This window comes from Cetorhinus maximus, chromosome X (assembly GCF_964194155.1).
Source record: "Cetorhinus maximus chromosome X, sCetMax3.hap1.1, whole genome shotgun sequence".
Lineage (NCBI taxonomy): Eukaryota > Metazoa > Chordata > Chondrichthyes > Lamniformes > Cetorhinidae > Cetorhinus > Cetorhinus maximus.
In genome coordinates this window covers 14161735-14186166 of record NC_135917.1, presented here as the reverse complement: position 1 = coordinate 14186166, position 24432 = coordinate 14161735, and the positions used below count along the sequence as shown (strand labels likewise).

At 45.1% G+C, this 24432-nt stretch overlaps 1 protein-coding gene across 4 annotated transcripts in view; it reads left to right on the top strand.

Moving 5' to 3' along the window:
- The first annotated feature begins 4484 nt into the window (after positions 1-4484).
- The window catches only part of LOC144672648 (sterol O-acyltransferase 2-like), a 107189-nt gene continuing 87241 nt past the window's right edge, over positions 4485-24432 (top strand). Inside the window, exons 1-3 of one of the 4 annotated variants that reach the window (XM_078534519.1) lie at positions 4485-4897; positions 7130-7335; positions 11164-11283. In XM_078534519.1, coding sequence (XP_078390645.1) covers positions 4567-4897; positions 7130-7335; positions 11164-11283 — 657 coding nt within the window. In that variant the 5' untranslated portion in view covers positions 4485-4566. Of the gene's footprint in view, positions 4898-7129; positions 7336-11163; positions 11284-21520; positions 21743-23007; positions 23353-24432 lie in introns of those variants that run through there. The other 3 variants (XM_078534520.1, XM_078534521.1, XM_078534522.1) reach the window with 3 other exon arrangements.

The window sequence follows — 24432 nt, the reverse complement described above, 5'->3', positions numbered from 1 at the left end:
CCCCCGTCCCATCGGAATGTGTGTGAGAATCACAGAGAGAGACCCCCGTCCCATCGGAGTGTGTGTGAGAATCACAGAGAGAGACCCCCGTCCCATCGGAGTGTGTGTGAGAATCACAGAGAGAGACCCCCGTCCCATCAGAGTGTGTGTGAGAATCACAGAGAGAGACCACCGTCCCATCACTGTGTGTGTGTGAGAATCACAGACACAGACCCCTGTCCCATGACTGTGCACTGCAGCATTGCTGAGAGTGAATCTTGAGTAAGAGTTGTTTCTGAGTTTTACTCTCAGTGGGATATTTTGTTTCCCACTGATTCGCGGACTGGACCGCCACCCTGTGGATTGAATGGAGAAGAGATTGAGGCATTCAGAAAATATCGCTCGCAATTAATTGGTCACCATCTACTGTTGTTCGTGGAGTTAAAATGGTTTGTGGACGTTCTGAAGGAAGTGGGCAGACTGAATAATTCTTTCTCATTCTTTTGTTGAATGTGGGAACTCCCGAACAAGGACATGTTACCTCCGAACTTGAGCTCAGGTTTTCAGGAATGATGTCTGCAAGCACTTCTGGAACTCTCTCCCCCAAAGGCTGTTTGTGCCTGGGGGTGTATTGGAGCTTTCAAACCTCGATTGCTAAGTTTTTGTTGAATTCGGTTATTAAAGTTACCGTACCAAGATGGTTGGTAGTGGAGTTCAGGTCCACGTTAGCCATGAGTTAAGTGAATGGCGGAATAGGCTCGAGGGGTTATGTGTGAATTGCAGTCGTGTGTAGATTTTGAGCATGAGGACAATGTCCTTTCAGTGACACCACTGAATCCCACTATCAAAGATGTAACATTTCAAATTTATTTGGTGGCCCCTGTTATAAACATTCACAAAATACAGAAGATTGCCTTCAAAAATAAAATCACAGCTTTTCATGCCTTGTCCAGCTTCTCTTGAAATGTTCATTTTTCCCAAGCAGAGGTGCAACATACTGACGCTGTTTGTATTCTTTCAGTGAGAAATATTGTGATTAACTCCTTTTTCCTTGAGGAATCACAGTTATTTTCTCTCTATCAGATTGCCAACAGGAATCGATCTCCATAACTGTGCTCTGCGTATTGAGCAACAGCAGTCTGCTGTGCTGGGTTCGTCCACCACAGGAAGTGTAAAAAGGATCTTACATGACTTGCAGCAATGGTGGGAAACCTGTGGCCCACACGCAGCCCATCCAGGTTCTGAGTATGGCCTGCAAGGCATTTTGTAGACCGTTGCCCACACGCAGGGTTTCCAGGTTCCGCTGGTCTCTGTCCGGGTAGTTTCTTTGCTACCGGTATTACTAAAGTGATACGCATGCAAAGCAAGGGCATGTGAAGTGAGGTGCGTGCTGATTGCACACGACATCGACTGTGAGAACCGGGCGCTCCCTCTGCGTCCAATCAAAGCGCTGCAGGCGGGCAGACTTTTCCTGCTGCGGGACACACCAAATGCAAGAAGCGAAACAGACTAACGGATGGAAAGCTCAGTGCTGAGTTATGAAGCGTATGCACATCCCCAAGTCCTAATCTAAGAAAGCTTGTGGAGGACAGATCCAAGCAGATGTCGCACTGAGGTGTGATTTAAGTAAGGTAAATATTTCTTTTGTTTTTACCATTAGAGTTTGTGACAGTTCTATTAATATATGAATGATTAAGCATTCTCTGTAACTTGTTGTGGAATATTCGGCATGTATTAAATGTATTTAATCTTATTCATGGGATCATGGTTAGTGCACATGCCCAATTTCAATCTTGCAGCCCACTGAGATGAAGGAGGGCCACTCATGCAGCCCACTCACTAGCCTCAGTTGCCCATCACTGACTTACAGGCATCGAGTATGTTTGGCCCCCAAACGCAACTTGCCAAAGGGCAACGTAACTTAAAAGGAAGGGGGTACTGAAGCAAAATGGAGCTGCAGTATCATGTCTGAGAAAGGCAGTTAAACGGAAGAAGCCACTGTGTTAGATCTCACCCTGATATACACAGCTTGTCCTTGACCTATATCGTCCTAATTGTATTTGAATTTAAGACAGGACTCAGTACTCTTGCACAACAGCCTGCAAGCTTCTGGGCTTTCTCACCTTGTTATTCCAAAGTACAGGTATTTATACAATGTGAAGTCAGAAATTTGGTTGCAGAAATTGATCCATAGCTGCAAAAAAATAAAAAAGCAGAGAGAATCAGTGCACTGCTGGAGAGCTGTGTGTCCCTGAGTCCAATGACATGACACTGAAGAAGCATTTGTGAGGTGAGGAGCTCACTGCCCTGCCTCACACCAAATGCAACAACTCCTGGCATTGCTAGAGCCCTGTATAGCAGGATAATTGCAACATTCGCAGGAAGTAAGAATTTCCACAGCACTTGGGAGAGTTTCTATTATTTTACTGTTAAGAACAGGTAAAATCTGGCTGTGGGAGTGAGCCAACAACAACTTGCATTTGTATAGCACCTACCTCACTTCACAGGAGTGGAATCAGACAAAAACTGACACTAAGCCATTGGGACAGATGACCAAACAGTTGGCAAAAGAGGTAGGTTTACAGCAGCTTCTTTATGAAGGAGTGAAGAAGAGGCAGAGACGTTTGAAGTGGGGGGGGGGGGGAGGGGGTGGGGTGGGGGGGTGGGGGGGGTGCAGAATTCCAAAGCTTAAGGCGTACACACTGAAGGCACGTCTGTAAATGCCAGGTCAAAGGAAACTGATTTGTTCAAGAGGCCAGAAATGGAGGAGCACAGAGCTCTTTTAGAACTGTAGGGGGTTACAAATTTAGATCGAGCAGAGGGATTTGAAAACAAGGATGAGGATTTTAAAATCGGGCTGTTGGTCAGCCAATGTAGGTCAGTGAGCACAATGGGGGTGATAGATGAATGGGGACTTGGTGTGAGTCAGAATACAGGCAGCAGAGTATTGGATGAGCTACAGTTTATGGAGGGTAGAATGTTGGAGGTCAGCAAGGAGTGCATTGGCATAGTCAAGACTGGAAGTAACAAAGGCATGAATGAGGGTTTCAGCAGCAGCTGAGCTGAGGAAGGCAATATTACTGAGCTAGAAGTAGGCACTCTTGCTGGTGGAGAGATCATGGGGTTGGAAGATCAGCTCAGGGTCAAATAGCATGCCAAGGTTACAAATGGCCTGGTTCATCCTGAAAGAGTGACCAGAGAAAGGGATGGAGTTGGTGGCTGAAGCCAGGAGCAGAACACACCAAACGGAGTGAAGATTTAATGTTTGCCATGTTATTGTTAAGATTTGCAGCAATATCCACTATTACCAGGACAATGAAAACTCGCAGCTTTGGAATACATTATTTGTTGTTTTAAAAATACAAAAATACTGATCTCCAAAAAGTACATATCTACATAAAAAAAAGTTATCTACATTATTCTTTGGCATGTGACATCACCTCCTGACTCCCCAATGCCTGTCCACCATCTACAAGGCACAAGTCAGGAATACTCTTCACTTGCCTGGATGAGTGCAGCTCCAACAACACTCAAGAAGCTTGACACCAACCAGGACAAAGCAGCTTGCTTGCTTTGGCACCCCATCCACCAACTTAAACATTCACTCCCTCCATCACCGACGCACAGTGGCAGCAGTGTGTACCATCTACAAGATGCACTGCAGCAACTCACCAAGGATCCTTAGACAGCACCTTCCAAACCCTTGACCTCTACCATCTAGAAGGACAAGGGCAGCAGATACATGGGAACACCACCACCTGGAAGTTCCCCTCCAAGCCCCTCACCATCCTGACTTGGAAATATATCGCCGTTCCTTCACTGTCACTGGGTCAAAATCCTGGAACTCCCTCCCTAAGGCACTAATAGCACTATGGGAACACCTTTCACCTCATGGACTGCATGGGTTCACCATCTTCACAAGGAAAATTAGGGGTGGGCAACAAATGCTGACTTTCCACATCCTGAGAATGAATTTAAAAAAAGTCTTATCTGTGAAAACTCTGACCCATAAGAAATAAATATGTATAAAACAAATTATGAACAAATAGAAACTTATTGACAAGAAATAATTATTTTATGAACAATACTTGTAAGAAATGTTTGTATTCCCAAATACTTCTGTACAGGGAATACTTATACTTATCTGCAGGAAATATTTATTTGCAAGAAATAATTATCGACAAGAAATAATTATATTCTCAAATACTTAGCTACGAAAATTTTTTGTAACGCAAAATGCGTATCTACAAGAAATAGACATGGACAAAAATCCCCATCTAAAAACACTTATCAACGGCAAATAACACATGCCTCTCAAACCAAATATGAAAAGTTAAAAAGCAAACAGTAAACTTTTTTTTTCCGCCTGCACTTGACTGCCTATTGGGCACCCTATTCACAAGCTCTAGGGGCGGGGAAGAAGGGGGCTCCTGTCACACTGAGGACTCATCCTCCCACCCCCTGTGTCATTTCACTGATTGCTTACCTATTATCCAGGTTCCGGGGCCTGGCCCTGCTTGCCTATTTAAAAAGGGGGGGACTAGCAAGCTGGGCAATGTTGTGGAGCGAGTCAAGCTGCTGCAAACAATGCTCAGGATCTGCGTACTGCTCGCTTGGTTCGGGCTGCCCAGTCAGCTGGGTGCACTGGGGGCGATGATCGAGTGTGCCCCGTGTAATGAGAAGGCAATGTCTGCCTGCCACCCCCCTAGGGGCTGTGAGCTGGTGAGAGAGTCCGGCTGTGGCTGCTGCTTGACATGCGCGCTGGCGGAGGGAGCAGCGTGCGGGGTTTACACTGAGAGTTGTGCTTCTGGCCTCAGGTGTGTTCCCCGCAGCGGGGACAAGGCGCCGCTCCAGGCGCTGCTGCATGGCCGGGGCATATGTCGCAGCCTCAAGCGGAGGAACCAGGTTCAGCTCACGGGTGAGTCAACGACTGTGCAGAATGAGCTAAAATCGGCAGGGGTTCTCCTTGAGGTGAATGTATGCAGTCAATTTCATATTCAGCGTGAAATGGTTCCCTTCAAATTCTATCAGACCATTCAACTGTTTCTGTGCAATATGAGCCAGCCAAAGCACAGTCGGGGGTGGGGGGAGAGAAGCCAGTTTTAAGATGTGCAGAGCACGACCAGAGTCAATGTTTGAAGGTTTCTTTTAAATTAAAGAACCCAGGGACAGTGCAGGGACAGCACCGTGTATGTGAATATTAACAAGTTGCAGTTTTATTGGTGAGGAGCAAGGGGATGGGGCTCGACTTTGTCTTTCCCCCCTCCAATCTCCTCTCCACACTCACTATCACATGAAGTGTGGGCACTGGGTAAGGTGCCCAAGAATGGCTGGCAGCTGTGAAGAGGTGGTGCCTTCAGGATAGGAGGGGAAAAAAAAAGTGTTGAGGGAGGAACGTTTTCTTTTCAAAGCTGCAGATTGTAGCCATAGGAGAGGTTGAAGGGAGTGAGGAATTCCACAGTCTTGGAACCCTGTTTAAAAAAAAATGAGTAAGCGTTCAGTGAGATGTAATTTTGACACTGTGAGGATACAGGGAGGTATTCAAGATATTGCATGTCCAGGCAATGACTTCAGGCATACTAAAGTAGTTATGTTGCTGTTTAAAGGCAAGATTTGCTTTTATATAATGCTTTTCATGACCTCCGGGCACCCCAATGAAGTATTTTTTTTTAAAGTATAGTTACCATTGTAACACAGATAGTAGCCAATTTGTGCGCAGGAAGATCCCACGAGCAGCATTACTGGCTTCTTTTAATGCTTGTTAACTGAGGGTTAAATATTGATCAGGACACAGGGTGAAACTTTCCTACTCTTCAAAATAGCGCCATGAGATCTTTTATCCTCACCGGAGAGGGCAGACAGGGGAAGAGCTCAGTGTAACGCCTCATCCGAAAGACAGAGCCTCTGATATTGAAGTGTTCCCTCAGTACTGCACAGGAGGGTCAGCCTGGATTTTGTGCTCAAGTCTCCGGAGTGGGACTTGAACTTATCACCTTTTGACTTGTAGCTGAGTGCGTTACCCACTGGGGCTACGGGTGACATGCATTCTTACAGAAAACATTGGCATCGATCTTCCGGGCAGCGGCAATGCTGGGCGCAAAGTTATCTCTGACCCAATGAGACTAAACATTTTCAGCCGTATCTTCCGATCCCTGTTGAAGCAGAAAATGGGCAGTGCAGCATCTCCGGGGTAAGTCCAGCAAGCTTAGAGTCGGGTGGGGGGGGAAAAGAGAAGACGCCCCCTTTTTGCGACCGCTGCCTCATTCGGGTAAGTTTTTCAAAGTCTCAAGTCTTTTAATGAATGAGTGTGGGTGAGTGAATGAATGAGTGGGTATTGGAAGGGGGTTGTCGGGTGTTGGGCGATTGGGGAGGGGGTGTCGGTTATGGTGTTTAGTTGAGTTAACTAGCTGTTAGACCAGGTATTAAACTATCTAACATTTCCATGGTAAGTATCCGGCTAAGTCCTGTGTATCTGGCCCAAGCCTCTGCCCTGACCTCAAGGTCGGAAACATTTGTGGAAGGTCCTGGGCAGTGGGAATCAGCCCATTGGAAGTTTAAAATTCCTGGGTAATTTCCGAATGTGCCTGTGTGGCAGGACCTCTGCAGGGTCCTGACGTGCTTCTCCCAACGTACATCCCATCTCGGACGATCCGGAGACCAGAAGATTTGGGCCAATAAGTTAGCTCCACTCGAGACTGAATCCACTGAGTTCCCTCTGCTGACAAGAACTGGTAGTGCAAAAGAAGCAGACCTGTCCTAATAGAGAAGGTGGCATTTGTTCACTGCTAAACTGAAATGATTTGTGTGCTTTTTGCAAAGGCTTTTAATGGAACTGCAGCAGAGGTTTGCAACCATTATGTTGACATGGGATTCATAACCAAAGCAGCAGAAGTTGATTTTTTTTTTAATTTCTTCCCTCCCAATCCAGGGGCACTGAATGCAATTCTGGTTCCGTCACAACCAAGTGATATACTCCGAAACTGGAGTTTGCTGCAGTGATGTGACTGGTGCTTTTTGTGCTATGGAGTATGTTGGTGTGGGCTGCATGAGGCAATTGTGCTAAATCGAATTAGAAACCTATGTATTCTTTGCATTGAATAGGAGTGAATCCTGGCCCTCTACCTGACCTGATCTCTTCATATTCCTGCAGGTAAGCCCCTGGATGGTGAGGAGAAATATTCCGTGGCAAAGAGAGAGCACGGTGGCAAAAACCATGGAATGCGGCTAGAAAATCCTAGCCAGCATTTGGCACTGAAACCTCATCGAGGAAATCGCCTTTCAAAGGGAACTGTGCCCACCATAGTGAACCCTTCCAACCCTCCAGTTGTCACCACACCTGTGGCAGATTCTGAATATGTAAGTTCCAGGTTTGGGGAACAGATTGCGTTCCAGCAAGTTTAAAGTACATTGAATTCCTGCCCAGGAGAGCTTACAGTTAGAGCAGTTTGGTTCACGGGTTTAAACTGTCAAAGGTCAGGTTAGTGTAAAGAACAGTTCTGTCCTGTAATCTCAAACGAGGCAGTGGCATGTTCGTTCTGATCAGCTCCCAGCAGATTTGAGGCTTGTGAATTGAATGAGTGCTTGTGGACAACAATCGATATTTAGGGTGAGAATCGTGCCCAGCACCACATTTTAATTATGCAGAGAAAGAACTTGCCTTTCCACAGTGCCTTTCAATACCTCTGGGCATCCCAAAACTCTTGACAGCCAATTGCAATAAGTCCTCACTTAAAGTTGTAGTTGCGTTCCTGAAAATAGCAACTTTAAGCTAAACAACTTTAAGTGAATTATGGGTTCCCATATCAGTCTGGAGTTAGGCTCCTTTGATTTTTCTGGTTAGGGAATGCCCAGTGTATGGTACAGTATTTCAACTTGTACACGCGCAGCACTACATTCCTAGCTGAAATAACTTGTAGAATAAAATAAACCATTAAACATAAAAGAAATACTGTATATTTTCAAATTAGGCAACACTCACCAGTCAGTATCTCTCTTAGGGCAGTCTCTCAGGATGGAGGATGACTTGCTTCCACTCCGGTTCAATGGGTTCTGAGGTGGCTGATAAATCCAGTGCATAATCTGCAGATTCTGCCACATGTGGGGCAGGTGTTGCTTGGAGGGTCAGGTAGATGAGTTGTTTGGAAGTTTTTGCACTCGCTTCCCAACACCTTGACTTCACCTCTCCCACCGAAGTCTCCCTGTGTTTGGTGCCTTCCCGAATGAACCTTCTCCCGTTTTGATCAGTCACTGTGGAGATGTTTGACCTCTTCAGGGTTGCTTTGAGGATATCCCTAAAGCGTTTCAGTGAAGGCGGCTTTGAGTGATCAATACCTTGAAGCTGGGCTCTCTCACTGTCTTTAAAATGGCCTCACCTGCAGAGTTGAACAAAGGCCAGACTTGGGGGCTCCAAACTGAATCAGAGCATTGCAAAGTCAGCCTCCTGAAGGGTGAGTACTGCACCCTGTATTTTTCACCCAAACAAGCCCCGAAAAAGGGAAAGCAATTTTACCTGTGTGCAATAGCAAATGCCTCTCTCTCTCTCTCTCTCTCTCTCTGACTTCCAAATGGCTTCTGTGCCTCACCCAATGTAAAGCTCCACAGCAGATGAATCTGGGCTTCCAAAATTAAGATCAGCTTGCAGAGTGAAGAAATGGGCCTTTTCTACACAGAAATGAGCAGCCCTGGCTTCAATTTCTTCCTTGCAAAAAATAAAAAAAATGTTTAGTTAATTGGGTATTCTTTGTTGAGAACCTTGCTTCAGAGTTTTTGAAAAAATTATTGCGGCTCACTCGCGTGCAAACAAGTGCCTCCAGTTGCACTCGCTTGAGAATAGTGCCGATTGGGTCATGGGATTCAACGTCACTTTGGTGCAAAGCAGCGCAAAATGGCGCCAAACAATGCGCAATGACGCAAAACAAGGTTAAATCGAAACTGAAGACGCAAATCGGGGAAACTGCATGGCTTTAACGCGAAGCGGCTTAAAACAAGGACTTGCTGTAAGTACCTTTTTTTTTGAAGCATTGTAATGGAGGAAAAATGACAATCAATTAGTGCGCAATGCCGAAAATTCAATTGTAGATGTGAGCCTAATAGTTCTAAATGTTAATTCTAGCATATGTGTCTCAGTGTCAGCGTCTGTACATGTACAGGACACAGAGTGGGTAAAAGGGAATGATTCACCATAGCAGCCCTCTGAACTTGCATATGCATCCAAATTCCTGTCTGGCGATCGGGGCTATTCCTTGTCGTAGCTGTTGACCCATGTAAAGCTTCTATGGGTAGGCAGGGACAATGAGGCCTGTGGCATTGAAGGAGTGTGATAGAGCAGATGGGTGGGAGTCTCATTTTCATTGTGGTTGGATAAATCAGGTGAGGTTTTCCAGTATGACCCAGTGAGAGTCTCCAGAATCATCGCTGTGCACTACATAACATTGCAATGAAGAAAGTCTTTCTAATTGCAGAATCTGTAGGTGATGCTGACTGGTTAGTGGGAGGGAGACATACCCTCTCTTTTCCCCCCCCTCCAACCCCACAATATGATAATGTGTAGGGAGGGAAAAATGGGAATCGGGACAGTAGAATCCAGTGAAAAGTAGCCACAATGGATAGTCCAGTGCTTTCGATAAGTATAAGTTGACATATTAAATAACATCTCCTCTTCTACTCACCACTCCTGACCTACTGACAAGTCCCCAAGTCCCCTCAAAGTCTCTTTAATGTGCAAAAAAACCTTCCATTCATAAGTCAGAATCCTCTTCCTCTCCCCATCATCCAACTCTAAAAACCAAGTACGGAGAGGAACTAACACTGAACACTACATGGCCAAATATGACTGTATGTAAATGACTCTATGAAATATGTTTCCGCATTAAGCAAACACTGAATCACGAGGTGATAACAAATGTTCACTCTCCTAAAACTACCAGTTAACTGAATTGCTGTTGCTCCTGATTTTCTACTTTGACAAAGTTCTCACTGAGAACGATGAGGTTGAGTAATGGGGGTGTTGGGAACATAAGAATGTAGGGCTGAATGGCCTATTTCTGCTCCTTCGAGCTTGCTCTGCCATTCAATAAGATCATGGCTGATCTGTTTGTGGTCTCAGCTCCACTTTCCTGTCTGCCCCTCCATTACCCGTGACTCCCTTGTCTATCGGAAACCTGTCTACCTCTGCCTGGAATAAATTCAATGACCCAGCCTCCACTACTTTTTAGCAAAGAGAATTCCACAGACTAACGACCCTCTGAGAGAAAAAAATTCTCCTCATCTCCGTCTTAGACAGTAAACCTCTTATTCTTCAACTCTGTCCCTTGGTTCTAGTCTCTCCCACAAGTGGAAACATCCTCCTGGTATCCACCCTATCAGATCCCCTCAGGATCTTCAATAAGATCACCTCTCATTCTTCTAAACTCCAATGGACATAGACTCAACCTGTCTTCATAGGATAAGTTCTTCATCCAGGAATGAATCAAGTGAACCTTCTCTGTACTGCTCCTAACACAATTATATCTTTTTATTTTAATAAGGAATCCAAAACTCTATATAATATTCCAGATGTGGTCTCATCAAGGCCCTGTACAGCTACTTTTATATTCAATTCCCCTTGCAATATGGGGATGACTCCACTAAGCCTTAGGCCTGAAGTGATTCTCGTCTCAGGGTGGCTGCTGTCTCAGAGGGTGCTTGTAATGGCAAGGCAGCCTGGGCCCATATCTGAAGCTCTTTCATGTGTTGAGGGCATTAAGGCAGTAGGGTCAGTGTCACTAGAAAGACAGTAAATCTGCACCAACTTCCTCCAGTCCACCAGGCAATGACTTTCAAGTCAAGATAAGATGTTGGTTTAGATGGACCTTACTGAAGTATCAACTGGGACAGGTAAGGTTTTTAAGGTCAGTCAGACAGTAGGACAAAGACATGCATTTAAATTAAGTGAAAAATAATAGCTTGTTGAAAAACATTTTACTCTGACCATTTGGAATAATATATTGTATGTGGAGATAACCTTCCTGGAGGCTGTTCAAAAGGTAACTGGGTGGTGGGAGAGGCTTCAGTGAGACAAAGAGCATGAGATGGATGGGTTGCAGTGGAAGAGTTGGGGTAAGGTAGGGTTGGAATTTGATAGACAAATGAGTCTTTTCCACATGCCTGACTTTGGGTTTTAACCTATTATTTGTTTGTGTGTAGGGCCCATGTCGCAGGGAAATGGAATCCATTCTGCAGGATCTGAAGCCAGAGTTTTTCCGCAGCCCAGAGGACATCTACATCCCAAACTGCGATAAGAGAGGATTCTACCGGAGCAAGCAGGTAAATAGTGATCCTAACACAGTCATAAATATTGCTACCTTTTACATCGTTTATCAATCGTGGTAAGAACCCCTTCACCCAGAAAACTAATGGTGTGTAACGGGAGACAGAATAAGACAGTAGGAGCTGGACTGAACAGGGTACTGTAGTCCGTGCCCCATCGTCTAAGAAATCGGGGGGAGCCCACCCAAAATCTTGATGGCTACCCTGCAACAATTTACATTGGGAGCAGCATTGAGTGGTTGAGAGTGGGACGCCACCCCACCCTTCCTTGGGAGAAAGTTCTGCCCTAGAGAGCTGCCAGCCAATTGGATGACCAGCAGCTCTATAGTCCAAGCAGCACCACTGGGAATGGTGGCCATTGTTGGGACTACAGGCAGTCCCACCAGGCTGAGAAGCCGAGGTGAGTCATAAGAGTTTTACAGCATGGAAAGAAGCCCTTCGGCCCATCATGTCCACGCCAGTCATTAAGTCCCTATCTACTCTAACCCCATTTTCCAGCACTTGGCTTGTAACCTTTTTATGCTGTAGCATTTCAAATGTTCACCTAAATAGTTCTTAATATGTTGTGAGGGTTCCCACCTCTACCACCCCCTCAGGCAGAGAGTTCCAGATACCAACCCCACCCTCTGGGTGAAAAATCTTTTCCTCAAATCCCCTCTAAACCTCCTGCCCCTTACCTTAAATCTATGCCCCCTGGTTATTGACCCCTCCGCTAAGGGGAAAAGTTTCTTCCTATCTATGTTCCCTGGTTTATCCCTACCACCCTTCTTGAATAATGGTACCACATTAGCTGTCCTCCAGTCCTCTGGCACCTCTCCTGTGGCCAGAGAGGATTTGAAAATTAATGTCAGGACCCCTGCAATCTCCTCCCTTGCCTCCCACAGCAGCCTGGGATACATCTCATCTGAGCCTGGGGATTTATCCACTTTAAGCCTGCTAAAACCGCTAATACCTCCTCCCTCTCAATGCTATTTTGTTCAAGTTTATCACAGTCCCCCTTCCTGATTTCTATACCTATATCGTCCTTCTCTATAGTGAATACAGATGCAAAGTACTCATTTAAAACCTCACCTACATCCTCCGGCTCCTCACACAGATTGCCACTTTGGTCCCTAATGGGCCCTACTTTTTCCCTGGTTATCCTCTTGCCCCTAATATACTTATAAAACACCTTTGGATTTTCCTTTATTTTACCAGCCAGTGTTTTTCATGACCCCTCTTCGCTCTCCCAAGTAACCCTTGCACTTTCTATATTCCTCTAGAGCTTTTGCTGTTTTGAGCCCTTGGTATCTCCCATAAGCTTCCCTTTTTTACCTTATCCAACCCTGTACATTCCTGAACATCCAGGGTTCTCTGGACTTGTTGGTCTCACCCTTCACCTTTACAGGAACATGTTGGCCCTGCACTCTCACTATTCCCTTTTTGAGTGACTCCCATTGCTCTAATTTGGATTTTCCTGCAAGTAGTTGCTCCCAGTCCACTTTGGCCAGATCCTGTCTTATCATATTAAAATCAGCCTTCCCCCAATTCTGAACCTTTTAATTTCGGTCCACCTTTGTCTTTTTCCATAAGTACCTTAAATCTTAGTGAGTTATGGTCACTATCACCAAAATGCTCCCCCACGGATGCTTCTACCACTTGCCTGGCTTCATTCCCTAAAATTAGGTCCAGCACTGCCCCCTCTTGTAGGACATTCTATGTGCTGGCTTAAAAAGCTCTCCTGGATACATTTTAAGAATTCTATCCTCTCTAAGCCTTTCACACTTTGTCTATCCCAGTTAATGTTGGGGAAGTTAAAATCCCCTATTATTTTTACACTTCAGCCACGCATTCATCTGCTCTATGCGGCTATTCCTACACTCACTGGCACTGGGAGTATCCAAAGATTACAACCTTTGAGATCCTGCTTTTCAACCTGCTACTGAGCTCCTTAAATACCCGTTGTAGGACCTCATCCCTCTTTCTGCCTATGTTGTTGGTACCAATGTGAACCACGATCTCTGTCTGTTCGCCCTCTCCCTTCAAGATGCCCTGCAGCCGTTCAGTGACATTCTTGACCCTGGCCCCAGGGAGGCAACACACCATCCTGGAGTTACGTCTATGGCCACAGAAATGCCTGTCTGTACACCTCACTTTTGAGTCTCCTACCTCTATTGCTCTTTCTCTTTCTTCCCCCCCCCCCCCCCCCCCCCCTTATGCAGCTGGGCTCTGGTTGCACCCCCTAGAGGAACTGTCACTCTCACTGTTTTCCAACACACACAAACTTGAGTGAGATGCACTCTGGGGCTTTCCTGACTACCTACCTGCCTCCTTCCTTCTGACTGGTGGTCACCCATTCCTTCTCTGACTGCATTTCCTTAAGCTGCCAGCTGATCACGTCTGAAAACGTGCTATCCACGTAACTCTCAGCCTCGCGGATGCACTGCTGTGTCTCCAGCCAATGCTGAAGCTCCGAAACCCGGCGCTCAAGCTGATCAAACCGGTGGCACTTCCTGCAGATGCGGTCACCCGGACTGCCAGGAGTCTAAGACTTCCCACATACTGCAGGCCATGCAACACACGGGCCTGAACTCCCCTGCCTTACCTTTAGTTAAAATACTCTTACCCTAAATTTAAGCCAAGTAGAAAATTATTTAAGTTCCCTTTTTGTTAAGAAAGCTAAAACTCTTACCTTTCTCTTTGATGTAGCTTTAAAGTGGAGAAAAACAGCTTACCCACTACCTACCCAGCAGCTCTCTGCTTTGCACTGACATCACTTTCCTCAGCCTTTTTGAATCCTGGCAGGGCTCCTGATGGGGTTAGCTGCTGCTCCAGCAGCTAGGGCCTTCGGAGTCAGGCTGGCAGGCCGGGGCAAGGCGGGTGGAGGGGGGCCGGATTCGGGAGGCCGGAGGGGAGGGTGAAAGGATGGGGGAAGGGGGGTGCGGAAGTGGTTTTCCCTCCCACCCCCAACTTTCCCACTTTGCACGACACCAGTACAATTCAATTCCATTTCAAGTTTGAAAGCGATTATATTCCAATCACAAAGAAGAATTTTAAACTTGGAGGTGGGGAACCAGTAGATGTAGTATACCTGAATTTCCAAAAGGCATTCAATAAGGTGCCACATAAAAGTTTAATAACCGAGATAAGGGTTCATAGAGTTGGGGGTAGTATATTATCGTGGAGAGAGGGTTGGTGAAGGGACAGGAAGAAAAAAGTAGGCATAAATGGGGCATTTTAAGTTGGCAGGCTGTAGAGTGCTGGGGCCTCAGCTATCTACAATCTATATTAAAGATTTGGATGAAGAAACAGAGACTAATGTATCTAAGTTTGTTGATGATACAAAGCTAGGTGGAAATGTAAGCTGTGAGGAGGACACAGAGGCTGCAAAGAGATACACAGGTTAAGTGAGTGGGCAACCAGGTGGCAGATGGAGTATAATATGGAGAAGTGTGAAGTTATTCACTTTGGTCGTAAGAATAGAAAAGCAGAATATTTTTTAAAGGTGTGAAACTTGTAAATGTTATGTTCAAAGAGACTTGGGTGTACTTGTACAAGAGACACCAAAAGGTTAACATGCAGGTACAGCAAGCAATTAGGAAGGCAAATGGCATGTTGGCCTTTATTACAAGGGGATTAGAGTACAAGAATAAAGAAGTCTTGCTACAATTGTACAGGTTTTGGTTGAGACCACACTTGGAATCAGCCCGAGAGAGGGAGGAGCACAAGGTGCAAAACACCGAGGCCTGTGCTCTAGGGAGGCCCAGGCTTATTGGCTGAATAGCCTGTTAATTGGGATGGTCTACATGCCAGATTGGCTGCTTTGAACAACAGCAGTCATTGGCCCAGTAGGAGGCACCAGATTCCCCAGTCCCTCCTTTCTGGCTTACCTCGTGGACCATTCAGTTTGGACCTTGTCAGGTGCTGCTTTCTTCACTTTTCTTCAGACCTGTCTCGAGGCTGCTGGAAAGCAAGGTAAGGTAAAGCACCCAATGCCTCAATGTTTAGTTTACCTCCACAAGGCCCTTACCTTCCCAACCTCTCCTCCTGTGACAATGGTATGGCCCCTGGCCCTTCCCGACCTCTCTCCTTTGGTGTGGCCCCTGGCCCTTCCTGGCCACAGTAACCCACCCCTGTGATTCAGACTGAAGAGTCTGTTTTGTGTTTTAATTGTTTTCACACAAATGTAAAGAATACCCATTCAGAACTCCAATATGCAGTTGTCTTAAGACAATGAGTTAAAATTACCATTTATAGGTATTAAACTTCTAAATAATGTTAAACTGTGAATCTATATACTTCTCTGGACTCAAGTGCATGATGACTCATTTTTACTGGTGAGTATTCCAAGATAGTTCTTCTCATTAAAAGGAGAAAACACAATCATCTTTAACAGAAATGTCACTGATGGCTCCAGGGTTGTTTTTAAGTCACTTTACACAAATTTATGTCACTTTACCAAGATTGACTCAATATATTGGAAGCTATTGTTACGGACAGGAAGGGGTTTAATTAGATAAGCCGTAACTTCTCCTCTCTCTACCTGTCCGTAAGCAGAAGGGTGTTTTTAATTTCTGATTTGCCCCTTTATAAGTGGTGGCATTTTTCCCCAGCCCTTCAGTTTGGAGTGATCCAATCTCTATTAATAACTGCACAGCAAACTTGGGATAATGTAAAATAAGAGGGTGGGATAGGGGTAAGAAAGGGATACAGGGCAAGACCATGATTAAAAATAAGAGTTATGGTTTTGAGTCCAGAATCAAAAGTCCAATGGTGTATTCCTTCAGAGGCTAGCACGCTGAAACTGTTGCAGGTTGATCCAACTTTACAGAAATGAGGACTTCCAGGGTGGGAAAGGCACATAGAGATGAATTAGTCTTGTAGGCACTGATACAGGAGTTCCAATGTTCCAGTAGTTCACAGTGTAGATTAGGGCCAGGCACTTCACCTGGACAGAGCTCTTTCTGCTGCTACCTGTTGGATGGTAAAATGGTAGACTGTCAGTTCCACATGGCAATATTACAGGTTCTAGCAGCTTGGTGGATGTCATGTGACATACCTCCCACTTCTTCCCCTGGTGTTGGACAAAGGATATATTTTCTCAGATCTGGGATCTTGAGGTGTTTAATGGAGGAGTCAGCGTCCCTTTTGTCCTTTGCAGACATTCTGTCTCTGTTGGCTGGAGCTCTGCCTTAGAAATGTAAAGGGTGTTGGTGCATTTCTTTGGAATTTGGTTTAAAGGTAACAAGGTCCCTGCTGGCTTCTGAAGGTTAGAAATTCCTCTGGTATGAGTCAGGCATGTCAGGGTAAAGCCTTTGTCCATTTTTAAAATAAATAATTTTATCAAGTAGCTGGGCTGACGTAGACATATATTTTCCTTCCCATCTTTTGGGCGGGACATAGTCAGAGAAATGTAGATTATTTTATGAATGCCTGAGCCTGCAGCTGGAAGAGACCATCAGAATTATGTGAGATGTAATAGTGCAAGGAAGTGCTCAGCAGAAAAGAACTTTAGAAACTATTCCTCCATCCATGGCCGGGTTGGTAGTGACCTTGTAAATAGGTAGGTAGGGAGGCCTCGAGTCGATGGTGTGGCCTTGGTTATACTTTGCCTGACAGTTTATAGACGACCTTTCACAACCTCACAAAAGTGCTTTTTAGCTATTGAAGTACTTTTGTAGCCAATGTCGTTATGTAGGGAATTCTGACACCCAATTTGCACTTAGTAAGTTCACAAACTGAAAGGACCAGATGCTAGGGGTGAAATTGGATTTTTGGGTGCTGGGAGGCCCCTTTAAGTTCCGAAGTGGAGTTTGCAGCATATGCACATACTTCTGATGCCAAGTGTACCAGATGCCATATTAGTGAGGGATTAACCAATGTGATATGGGGCCCAGAAATAGCAGAAACTCCAGGGCTTATGATTGCTCTGTCTGGAGTGCAAAGCCTGCAGTTTTAGTCTCTATATTTAAGGAAGGATATATTTACATTGGAGACAGTACAGCGAAGGTTCACTAGATTGGTCCCTGGGATGAGGGGGTTGTCCTATGATGAGAGGCTGAGTAAATTGGGTCTATATTCTCTGGAGTTTAGAAGATTGAGAGGTGATCTCATTGAAACCTACAAGATTCTGAAGGGGTTTGACAGGGTGGATACTGAGAGATTGTTTCCCCTGACTGGGGAATCTAGAACACAGGGGCACAGTCTCAGGATAAGGGGCCGATCATTTAGGACTGAGATACGGAGAAATTCCTTCACTCAAAGGGTTGTGAATCTTTTGGAATTCTCTACCCCAGAGGGTTGTAGATGCTCCATCGTTGAATATATTTAAGGCTGTGATAGACAGATTTTTGGTGTCTTGGGGAATTAAAGGATATGGGGAGCAGGCAGGAAAATGGGGTTGCAGCCCAAGATCAGCCATGATCATGTTGAATGGCAGAGCAGGCTTGATGGGCTGAATGGTCTATGCCTGCTCCTATCTCTTGTGTTGTGTGTCCTGGGCAGTGTTTACCCCTCAGCTAACACCACTGATCATTTGTGGGATTTGTTTGAGGGAGCTTGCTGTGCACAAATTGGCTGTAATATTTTCTACATTCAGCAATTCAAAAGTACTTCATTGGGACATCTCTGACAATGTGAAGGTGGTATAGCAATGCAAGTTTGTTTGTTTTCCCCCTTCCGTTAATACAAGGTGTTTTTAATGCTTCATAGTGCAAGCCATCAAGAGGCAGAAAACGAGGTCACTGCTGGTGTGTAGATAAATATGGTCATTCACTTCCTGGGCCTGTGAGCCGGAAAAGGCCTGTGTCCTGCGGGCAAAGTGCATCTTCTGAAGAGATTGGATACTAATCTGTGCAGGACAACTGTCCTGAGGGCAACACTGCCTGAAGTTTCTGATGAGAAGATTAAGCTAGAAATTTCTCCAATCAGCCTTGCTCCTATACCTGTAGGTCAACTCCTAGAATGAACCTGCAGGCTTTCCTGGAATCACAAATGCTGGAAGTAGTTTAGTTTAAAGATTAGAAAAACATGTAACAAGATCTTCTGAAATCCAACTTTAGTTCTGATTCCTACTCATTCCAAACATGCTCAGTGTCCAGTGCCTGGCATTAACATATCGCACTGACATGGTTTCCATGCCCCATAGTTTGACTTATTTTCCAGCACCAACCTTGAGTCTGAACTACAAGAAGTCCTGCTGGTGAAGATGTTTCTGGTAGAGCACCAGGGCTAGGTCTGGTACTGCTGTGTTATTGCACCATGACATCCTGGAGATCTTTTCTTGGTAGCTCAGTGGGTGAAAGTGCCAGCTGAATTGGTACTGAGCCCGAAAGGCCATGCAGATCCCAGCTTCATTACCCGACCACTGCTCTGTCGATTGCTACCCAATGATCCCTGCAGGAAAGTGCACATTTGTGGTTGTTTAGCTGCGATGTCCTCTCGATTGCATAGCCTTCTTAGCTCTGTCACACATTATGGCGAGCTGTGTGAGGTGCTAACAGTGGAGCCATAACCCAGCTCCTTCAGGAGAGGAGAAAGTACAAACTAGCTTCATGGATATGGGAGGTGTGGCGATTATGCCACTGAACCAGTAATTCGGAGTCCTAGACTAATTAAACTGAGAACCAGATGTCTGATCACGTTAGGTTGAGTTGCAGCACATTTTCCCCATAAATTCAATGGCCTAATGTGACTCCTCCACGGTTAAGTTTTCAAATAAGATATTAACCTTTTCATTAATGTTATTGTCTAAAGTTCAGGGTGAAGTTGGAGGCTGTCCACTGGCATGATACTGGCAGACAGACCTGTGTAATTTCCATTTTCCTTTATCATATCTCCTATTTGACACCCAGAAGGATTGTCACTGACTGTTTAGGATTGGTGAGACATTGAAGTTTGATTTTTTTTCCAAAAATTTCTTTCTATATCAGTACTGTGCCGAAATGTTTTTGAACAGATCAGAGGTCACTGTCCTACTATTCCTCTTTTAAATTTAATATTTTGAAATTGTTTAATTTAACATCTTGTCTGTTTAAAAGCTCCCTGCTAACAGGGTCAGGATATTTTTGAGCATGCACTGTCCTTGATGTGTCTCTGTGGATCCAACTTAGTGTGGGCACATAGCCCATGCAATTTTACATCACTCTACAGGACTTGATAAGCACTATGTATTTTTTTACTGGGAATATGATGCAACTATATATTTAAATTACATTAACAGAAATAGTGAAATATACTTTAGAATTTAGAGTGTCTAAATGCTTCTTTGTGATAAATTGGTGTTGCTTTGAAATTTGGGATTTGTCCTTGCAATGTTTTATTTAATAAAATCTCACCTTTAACAATTTTATCTTTTCTTTTTAATTTCATGTTTGTCATCTGTGTGCTAGTTAGGGAAACCAGCATGCACAGCACTGGTTCAAATAGAATTGGTTAACCAAGCAACATGTGAAAATTTGAGTGTGACTTTTCCATAACTGACGGGAGGAGGGATTGCTTGATAGGCACTGACCACACTCTTAACTCGGGACAGGAGGAAACTGGGGACAGCAGTTGGCCCTCGTTGGCAAGAAGCTACTGCTTCTCAAACCTCCAAAAATAATACAAGCAGAAAGAGGCCATTTGGCACGTTGTGCCTGGGTTGGTTCTTTGAACGCGCTACCCAATTAGTCCCACTCCCACACAGCCCTGTAAATTTTTCCTTTTCAAGTATTTATCCAACATACTTTTGAAAATTACTATTGAATCTGTGTCCCACTGCCCTTTCGGACAGGTCATTCCAGAGACTTCCACATGTTCAGAGAGACTTGGGTGTGCTCATACAAGGAACACAAAGTTAACATGCAGGTACAGCAAGCAATTAGGAATGGCATGTTGGCCTTTATTATTGTAAGGGGATTGGAGTACAGGAATAAAGAAGTCTTGCTACAATTGTACAGGGTTTTGGTGAGTCCACATCTGGAATAGTGTGTGCAGTTTTGGTCTTCATATTTAAGGAAGGATATATTTACATTGGAGACGGTACAGCGAAGGTTCACTAGATTGGTCCCTGGGATGAGAGCGTTCTCCTATGATGAGAGGCTGAGTAAATTGGGCCTATATTCCCTGGAGTTTAGAAGAATGAGAGGTGATCTTATTGAAACCTACAGGATTCTGAAGGGGTTTGACAGGGTAGATACTGAGAGGTTGTTTCCCCCCTGACTGGGGAATCTAGAACACGGGGGCACAGTCTCAGGATAAGGGGCCGATCATTTAGGACTGAGATGAGGAGAAATTCCTTCACTCAAAAGGCTGTGAATCTTTGGAATTCTCTACCCGAGAGAGTTGTGGATGCTCCGTCACTGAATATATTTAAGGCTGGGATAGACAGATTTCTAGTGTCTCGGAATCGAGGGATATGGGGGAGTGGATGGGAAAATGGAGTCAAAGCACAAGATCAGCCATGATCGTATTGAATGGCAGAGCAGGTTCAACGGGCTGAGTGGTCTATGCCTGCTTCTAGTTCTTGTGTATCAGAACAATTAGCTGAGTATAAAAGTTTCTTTCCCCACCCCCACCACTGACTCTCTCCCTAGTAATCTTATCTGTGTCCACTGGTTACTGAACTGGGTATTTACTCGCTCAAAACCCCTTATAATTTTGAACACCGATTAAATTTCCTCTTAACCTTCGCTGTCATAAGGAGAACAGCCCCAGCTTCTCCAGTCTCTCCATGTAAACTGAAGTCCCTCGTTCCTCTTTTCTGAAAGAACAGATTCTGGCACTGTGAAACTCCAGTCCTCCCCCTAATCGAGCAATGCCTGCTGAAGAAGTAATAATTAACTCCTTTGCAGCTGTTGATCCATTGCCCTTGACACTGCTCGAACTGGTGCCAACTGGAGTTTGTACATGCAGAAATTTTTGTACATTTCCAGATACATTCCATTCTGACAAAGATGGCCAGCTGGAACGTTCAACACTTTCAGATACTGTTGTCCAAAATAAGGAGCTACACAACCCACAATATGAAATGGATTGCGCTATCATCTGGGGCACCTCTCATTCTACTGCAGCACAGTAGATCCACCTGCATTAAAAAATAAAATACTGTGAAAGTGTGACAGGATAAGGAGCAGGATAGAGAGAGGCAGAGGCGGGACAGACTGGCTTTGACAGGAGGAGGCATGCGGAGTGAATTCTCATTGGGTGCTATGAGAATGAACGAACTTGTATTTGTTCAGGAGATCCCGAAAATACTTCACAGCCCCTGCACGACTTTTTAACGTGTAGCCACAGTCGTGACTCCAGTCACTTACTTAGGAGTTAATTTCCACACAGCAAATTTGCACAAACTGTTACTGCATCAGCAATTGCTTTTGTATGGCACCTCTCAGTGTCAGTAAGCTTCCCAAAGTGTTTCACAGATGTGTAATCTGAGAAAATGGATGCTGATTTAAAAGGGACGAGTGGCTGAAACATGGTTGAAGGATTTAAGGAGGTAAGGATTCAAAGGGAAGTAGGTGGAGAGGCTTAGAAAGGGACTCCCAGAGCATAGGCCCCAGAAAACTAAATACATGAGCGCTGATGGTGGGTTGAAGAGCAGTACACAAGAGGCTGGAATTGAGGAAGTGGAGAGTTCTGACAGGAGGACTGGTGGACATTAAAGCAAAAGGGGGTGGGGGTGAGGCCATGAAGATATTTAGTGAAAATTTTAAATCAGATGTTGGGGACCAGGAGTCAATGTAGGTCAACATAGAGACAGGTAGAGCGGGACTTGGTGTATGGTTATTGGAGGCAGAGTTATTGAACTGTGGTTTATAAGGTGGCCGGGACAACATTGCAATATTTGAGTGATTGAGGAGCTCGATGTGAGATGGGTAGAGAAATGCTGTAAACAAAAACAGAATTAGCTGGAAAAACTCAGCAGGTCTGGCAGCATCGGTGGAGAAGAAAAGAGTTTGACGTTTCGAGTCCTCATGACCCTTCGGCAGAACTGAAGTATAGTTAGGAGAGAGGTGAAATAAGAGAAATGCTGTGTTATGCAAGTGGAATCTGAGCAGTTAATTTGTATTTTAGCCTCAGTTGGACAATGAGTGTTTGCCTGGACACTATGAGAATGTTATTCTTGAGCCCATGTTAAACTATGTCGCATGCACCCAACTGCATAGAAACAGGGGCAGAGATACAAAGACGACTGTGAACAGGAGGAGGGAGACTGAACTGAACTAGGAGCAAGAGGATAAGCAGCAACTCAAATATTGTTAACAAACTTGTCATTACATCAGTTCTTAAATTTATTCTTGGGATGTGGGCATCACCACATTTATTACCCATCCCCAGAAAGTGGTGGTGAGCTGTTTTCTTGAACCACTGCAGTCCATGTGGTGTAGGTACACCCACAGTGCTGTTAGGGAGGGAGTTCCAGGATTTTGACCCAGTGACAGTATGGCCCACTCACCTGTGACTTGGAAGGGAACTCCCAGGTGGTGGTGTCCCCATCTATCTGCTGCCCTTGTCCTAGATGGTGGTAGCTGGTGCAACTGAGTGCTGGGTCTAGAGACACATATAGTAATGGGTATAGTGAGCCTGATGGGTTTTTAAACCAGATTTCGGAATTGAATTTGAATTCCACACGTGGGATTTGAACTCATGGCCCCCAGCGCAGTACTATAACTACTCAGCCAGTAACACTCCCACTACACCACCAGTTCCCCCTGCTGGAATGTTGGTATTATAACAGTGACAACACTTCAAAACACAAACATCCTGTGATTGTGAACAGTACCACGTAAACGCAAATGTTTTCTTCTTTTCTTTTTAATACCAGTTAGAGGCTACACATCACAAACTCTGACTGGTCAAAATGAATTCGCGAGTCAGGGAGGAAAGGGTTAAAAACCAGTCCCAAGAGCTGGGCCAAAGTGCTCCCTTATATCTTCTTGATTGGAAGGTCATAGCTGCGAACTCCTGGAGGATTACAACACTGCGCCTATCTGTCGGAGGCAGTACAAAGAACAGTGCTCGCTGAACGGGATCTGTGTGTTTCTTCAACACAAGCAAAGAGGAGCAGCAGAAGGATTGGAGGGTGAGCTGTTAGCAGGAGCCTCTGTAAGTACTGTCTGAAACCAGCTTGCCCAGACAATTGCAGTTGAACACCAAAAATCATATCACTTTATTTCAGAGAACTGTACAGAACAGTTCAGTGATGAGCTCGATTATTCTTTTTCTAATTTAACTGGTCAATAGTTTCAAGAGCCTTGTTTATAAAGTGATTCTCTTCCTCAATATGTGAAATGGGTGGGTTGTCTTATGAGGAAAGGCTGGACAGACTAGACTTGTATCTTGTAGACTTGGAGTTTGGAAGAGTAAGAGGTGACTTAATTGAAACCTTTAAGATCCTGAGGGGTCTTGACAGGGTGGATGTGGAGAGGATCTAGAACTAGGGGTCACTGTTTCAAAATAAGGGGTCACCCATTTAAGACAGAGATGAGGAGAAATGTTTTCTCTCAGAGGGTCGTGAGTCTTTGGAACTCTCTTCCTCAAAAGGCGGTGGAAGCAGAGTCTTTGGATATTTTTAAGGCAGAGGTGGATCGATTCTTGGTAAGCAAGGGGGTGAGAGGTTATCGGGGGTAGGCGGGATGCAGATTTGAGGTTACTGTCAGATCAGCCATGATCTTATTGAATGGCGGAGCAGGCTCGAGGGGCCGAGTGGCCACTCCTGCTCCTAGTTCATATGTTCGTATGTCCCACCCTCTTGTACCCCTCGCCTGAGCTTGGGCAGTGAGTGGTTGGCAGTTGTTTAATCAGGGAAGGGGGAACTCACAACACCGCCATGTCATCACTACATGTCTGCACCATTTCCGGCAGGGCTCACTGGCCATTGACCACGAGCAAGACGATTGGCCCACCATTCTTCCCCTGACCCCAGAGGGGCTACTGAGGAAAATGGTGACCCAGCGTCTGCCATCTTCAACTGCATCCGAGGCTGAGCCCTTCCAGGTCTTTATAGGTCAGTCCTGCAATGGGCAATGCATCATACTGTCTGCTATGTCAGGCCCAGGTGTGTCTCAGTGTTAGCTCCCATACACAGCAGGGAAAAGGGAATGATTCACCCTCATCTGGATTGATTCAGTTCATAGAGACGATCAATCTGTTTTGAGGGTGATTTATTTTCTCAGATCTTGACAG